Source organism: Ctenopharyngodon idella, chromosome 21 (assembly GCF_019924925.1).
Source record: "Ctenopharyngodon idella isolate HZGC_01 chromosome 21, HZGC01, whole genome shotgun sequence".
In the NCBI taxonomy this organism is placed as follows: domain Eukaryota; kingdom Metazoa; phylum Chordata; class Actinopteri; order Cypriniformes; family Xenocyprididae; genus Ctenopharyngodon; species Ctenopharyngodon idella.
The window spans coordinates 919,001-925,000 of NC_067240.1; the positions used below are offsets into that span (position 1 = coordinate 919,001).

At 37.9% G+C, this 6,000-nt stretch overlaps 1 protein-coding gene across 17 annotated transcripts in view; it reads left to right on the top strand.

Moving 5' to 3' along the window:
* add1 (adducin 1 (alpha)) overlaps positions 1-6,000 on the top strand; it is a 37,784-nt gene that overhangs the window by 20,153 nt on the left and 11,631 nt on the right. For 12 of the 17 annotated variants that reach the window (XR_007927286.1, XM_051878476.1, XM_051878477.1 and 9 more), the window contains exons 11-13: positions 3,038-3,133; positions 3,237-3,326; positions 3,438-3,455. Coding sequence is in view for 16 of the 17 variants with exons in the window: in XM_051878476.1 (XP_051734436.1) it covers positions 3,038-3,133; positions 3,237-3,326; positions 3,438-3,455 (204 nt within the window). In the remaining variant the exon portion in view is untranslated. The remainder of the gene's footprint in view (positions 1-3,037; positions 3,134-3,236; positions 3,327-3,437; positions 3,456-6,000) is intronic. The other 5 variants (XM_051878485.1, XM_051878474.1, XM_051878487.1 and 2 more) reach the window with 1 other exon arrangement.

Genomic DNA, 6,000 nt, shown 5'->3' on the forward strand with positions numbered 1-6,000 from the left:
TGTGCGTGTCTGTGTGTGTGTGCGTGTCTGTGTGTGTGTGCGTGTCTGTGTGTGTGTGCGTGTCTGCGTGTCTGTGTGTGTGTGCGTGTCTGTGTGTGTGCGTGTCTGTGTGTGCGCATGTCTGTGTGTGTGTATGAGTGTTTTCTTCCTCTTAAAGTGTGTGTGCAGGGTTTGACATTAATCTTACAGGTACTTGCCCTTCAGACAAACACAACAGATCATTTTCTATTGCTTACGCTTTTGATCAAACCTCAAGTACCTGCAGCAACATGAATGATTCCTCAAATCATATACAATCACTATTTAATTACTCAAAAATAACTTTGCAGAACCAATGTGTATTATTAAGTCACTTTTTCAGTGTTCAAGATCAAACATTTATGACACGGTTACTTAAGTGTACCAGTGTAATTGTTGTTTAGTTGCAAATTTATTTACTTGTGTTATCTTAGAAGTCAAGTTTACAATCAGTACATCGTTGTTTAAATGTTGACCTATTTAGGACATTATTACTGCTATATTTTTCCCTAAAGCTGCTTTGAGACAAAGTGCATTGTGAAAAGTACTATATAAATATATTTATAGTATTTTTTACAATCGCTAGGACACATTTCTAAATACTTGGGTCACTTTTCAAAACTTTTCACACAGTCTTTGTGGCTAAACCGTGGATCATTTTTATTGCTTTGGCACAAAATACATTAAAATGATGACATCTTTCAAATTACATTAAATTATTTTCTCATCAAACACAACCAACAAAAACTTTATGAAACTTTAGGGCAATGTTTGCATACTTTTTTCTGAATAATACAGCAATTTGTTACATTTCTACAGTAAAACCATATTGAAATATATTCCAAATCTAAAAAATTAAATGCTATGAAAACAAATGGATATAACTGAAACCTACACAGATGTTAGTCTTTCAGTTTCATTACCAGCTATACAACAGGGGAAACTAAGGAATAATTTTGTACTGTAATGTAAACATGGATCATTGTGTAACAGTGAATTATAAATGGAAAGGTGTCATTCTTGTGCTTTAGGTCATTGTTTTATGAGTGTGTTTAACAAAGTGTGTTTGTTTGGGTGACATGTATGAAGTGCACTTTAGATGTGAAATTTACTGCTTAGGAGTAAAAAAGTGACCCAAATATTGAGAAATGTGTCTCAGTGATTGTAAAAAAAAATATTTCACACAATGCATATTGTCTCAAACCAGCTTAAAGTCCCCTGTAGTCAACAATTGTATTTCTTTAAACTCATCTTTGATCACCAAAATTACTCATTTAAATTTTTTCTTTGGTAAAACTATTCTTTATGCCTTGAAATAGCTTGAATGTAATTCTACATCCTTGCCTCATTTAATATACATGGTTCTATGAATATGCAAATTAGCCCCGCCTCCACTCACTCGCTGCAGCTCAGAGATGAACTCCTTGACGATCACACGTTGACATGATTGGTTACAAGAAACACCAGCGATTTCAAACTACATTTGAGACTGTCTTTGGCTCTCTGTCGTTTTAAGGAGAAAATACTCAGTCTTAAAGTCCTAAATGTCTTAAATAGGATTTAGCAGTTCCTGTGGTGAAAATCAAGTTTTTAATGTTGTTTATATGTCTACGTGGTGTTATTCTTTAAGACAAACCATGTGCAAATTCATAAGTCAACACCATTGCTGATTATTTTCCCCTTAAAACTGCAGTGAAAAAAAGACCCGCGGTTTGAAATCGATGGTGTCTGTGACGTCACAAACTACCTTGTAACCAATCACGTCACCATGCCGGCGGGCTTCAGCATATCATTAACAGCAAACCAGCAGGGGAGTCTCGAGAGAAGCCAGGTTATCCCGGGATATTTTTCTATTGATATGAAAAATCGTGTAGATTTAGCAATATGGCGGGTGTATGATGTTATGATGAACTGTCTTTCTCCACTGACGTTCTGAGTTGTTAAAGCGTTTGTAAGGATACTGATTGTTAGAAGACAGCTGCCTGACTCACGAACGAGAACATGGTTTGTGTAACATTATCAACACGTTATTAACTGTTTGATAACATAGTCAAGCCAAATGCTAATCATATTAATTATGTGTCCGATGTTGTGAAGAACGATACCATTATGCTGCGTTTACCTCAGTAAGTTGACCGAGTGGATCTCTAAGATGGTGGGTGTGAGTGGAGGCGGGGCTAATTTGCATATTCATTGATCCACGTATATTAAATGAGGCAAGGGTGTAGAGTTACATTCAAGCTATTTTAAGGCATGAAGACATTTTTTTCATTTTGGTGATCAAAGATTAGTTTTAAGGCATAAAATTATTGACTACAGGGGGACTTACTATATTTGCCTGCAACTTCATTTGACATTTTCAGTTGTCCAGGTTTGCTTTTGTGGTAGTCCTGAACAGCATTAATGTTGAACCGTGTGTGTGTGTGTGTGTGTGTGTGTCGTGTTACAGTAGCTGAAGGGATTTTCTGGCTGTCCACTCACGCCTCTGTCCACTGCCTAAACACAAACCCAGCTTCTGCCTCACCACCCCACCTCACACCTGCCTCCCTCGTGGTCTTTCATCCTCCTAAATCTTCTGTTTTTCTGTCTGTGCTCTTTTCTTTCCTTTTTTAGCATTTTCTGTCCTTACTATACGCCCAACAGCAGTATCAATGATGATGGGGGCCGTGGCTGCCCTGCACTGATGTAAACTGATTTAGAATCATATTTATTGTGGTGAAATGTATAATATTATGTTACATTGCTAAAGTTACTTTTTGTGCGCAGAGGATTAGAGGAATTTTAAATTTCGAATTTTTAGAATTCTTAAGAGTTCTTCAAAACGTTCATCATCATTGGTTCGTTGCTCAGTGGACAATTATAATTTGACCAGTAATGTTTCAGATCTGCTTTGTGTTTATTTCGTATTGTTTGAGAGGCATGATTTAAACTTCTTTTTTTTTTTTTTTTTTAAATATTTAATTTGGATATTTATTTTAAGTTTTGGTTTATTTGAATGGCTTTGCTTTGATAATTTCAGTGGACTAAGGAGGACAGTCTCCGACAGGCTGCTGTGGCCAATCAGTTTGTCCCGATGAACACCAACCCCAAAGAGGTCCAAGAGATGCGCAACAAGGTCTGAACCTTTTTTCAATGATGAGGGAGCAACAACTCCCTAAATGTACTGTGACTTTATCACATTTCAGCTGTCGTGATGTCAGTGATTTTGCTTCCGTCAGATCCGTGAGCAGAATCTGCAGGACAAAAAGACGGCAGGTCCTCAGTCGCAGGTGCTCACAGGTTCCATGGTGGACCGTTCGTTCGTCCAGGTGAGTCTCTCTCATCTGCATACTTCTGTTCCTCCCATTAGATCCAACATATTCTGTTCCCACCGTTATAATTCAGTGTGTGTAACGTTTAATTGTGTCTTTTGACCCCAGAGAGTGACTATATGGCACGTAAGTAAATCACATGACCAGCAAGCCAGAGCTGTGTCCATTTTCTTTTGGTTTGATTGGTTTGCAGTGCCATGTTTGCCCTTTTTCTTTCATTTTGTTTGGTTCATTGACTGTAAACTATACAGGATGATACTGTTGTCACGCGTGCAATAATAATTCTGCATGTCTCACATGACGTTTGCCGTGCTGCTAATCTAGACCAGTTAATTTATTAGTCTGGTCTGTGTAGTGTACTATTTTACGTATTATATTTTTATATTACTTTAATAAATCTTTAATTTTACTACAAGATAATTCATTAATTTATTGGTAATTCACATTATTTTTTTGGAAGCATTTTTCCTGTTGAATTTCTTTTAAAATTCAAAACAATTTGAAAAGTCTTCTTTCAATGCATTTAATTATCAAAAAACACCACTGTCTGACATGCTGATATTATTTAACATCCCATATTAACTCTAGTTAGCTATTATAATATCTGACTGTTTTAACGGAAGCATAAACCATCGCTCAACAACATCAGAGTTCATGATAGATCTGTCTTGAATAATTTACATGTTTATACATGTGGAGGTTGCATTTATACCCTGTGGGAGTCATTTTAAAATGCTTTAAAAGAGTGTTACAGATGCAGAAGTGTGTGTTTGCCACTAACCATCATTCATCTAAACCACTCGAGTGCAGCAACACTATTACAAACCAGAAATCTTCAGGCTGTAGAATATGGTTTCAGCAGAACACGTATATTGAACATTTATAAATTTATATCTATCTCTCCTGACCAGTCACATGGTCGTGTTGTTATTATGGGAGCAGCAGTATGAATCTGTGTGTGGTTTGACTAGCACACATATGTTTGGTTTCTGGTGTTGCAGTGCATGACTGAGCCATGACATCAGCCTGCCCATACGCTTCTTTAGGAAATGTTTTGTGCATGTCTGGATCGTGTGCGTGTGCTTGAGCGTGTGTGTGCTTGAAGCGTGCGTGTGTGTGCATGAAGTGTGTGTGTGTGAGTGTGAATGTGTGTGTGATTTCTTAACCGTACGGTAGACCTTACTTTGAGTGTGAAAAAAATCAGTCAAAAGGAGGAGATGAGACAAAAATCTTCCATAGCTCTATTGTCCCACCCCACTGTCTGCACTGAAAACTTTTCAGTTTTCAGGTGACAGCATCAGTTTCAGTCGGTCACACGAAAGAATGAAGTTGCTGATCGGTCAGCGAATAATAGGGTCAAACATGGTATCAGTTAAGGAGGGAATCAAACCACAATGTTGTAGTTAGTAGGGTAGAGTCTAAACAATAGAAATACGGCGAAGTATAAGAGAAATACAGAAACACGTTTGCCATGACTTTCCAAAACTATGCGTGACCGTACGGTTGATATGTCTGTAAAGGGTGAAAATAGCCAGATGGTAGGAACTGAAGTGTGACAATAGGGTCATCTAAGAGTGGATTATGAGGATGTCCATGGGGATATTTGTTTTATTTTTTTCCTCAAGCAGACATAGTAAAAACTATGGAATTTAAAATACAATTTCATAAATGTTACTCACACATACATTTATACAGTATTTTATTTTGTGTAAAGTGGAAAGGAACTGATTGGGCAATGAAAAGTGAGTGTTAAGGCCTTTGCAAATTCGCATGCAAAATTTTCGCACGTTAAAAAATAAATACGACCTCGCGTCATGTCAATCGCGTTTGCACGCTGCCTCCGAAACTTTCGTCCGTCATTAAAAAAAATTTGGATCAGGTTCGATTTTCTGTGTTTTTTTTCGCATCCGTGGCATGTATTTTGAGAGACGTTTTGACAATTCAGAGCCACCGTATGCGAATGCCAAAATCCCGAATGCCATCTGACAGATGATCCACGTCGTCTACAGCACAAAGCAGTAGCACTGTATGACAAACAAAGTGTGGAAAGAGACCGAATATAAAGATAGAATGTGCCAGTATTGCTAACAAAGCATCAAACTGAGGCACTGACATCCAGAAGTAAACTTTGAATCGCTCGAGATAATCACGCAGCTCCTTGATGAGGTGAACTCTCCTTCATCTCTACACAATCTCAGGATTGGATGTACCCAGTATTTCCTCTTTCTTTTTGTCTTTTTAAGAAGAGAGAGGACAACTAAATCATGCTCACTGCTTAAAGACTTCATTTTAGGTTTTTTTGTTTGTTTTTTTTGCAACGGATTCATTATACACATCGCACTCAGTGTGCAAGGTCTCTGTGCGTGACGAATTTTTAGGATCACGAATACGAAAAAATGCATGTGAAAATTCCGGACTCAGTGTGCAAAGGCCTTTACATACATACAAAGACACTTTACTATCCCATGAGGCCTTGGAAGAGGACTTGTAAATTGCATGGAAGCAACACAATTTACATTGCAGTGCCAAAATGGCAAATATAGCATGTCTGGATTGCATTCATATAGAACAGGGATGGGCAAACTCGGTCCTGGAGGGCCACTGCCCTGCAGAGTTTAGCTCCAACCCTAATCAAACACACCTGAACCAGCTAATCAATGCCTTCAGGATT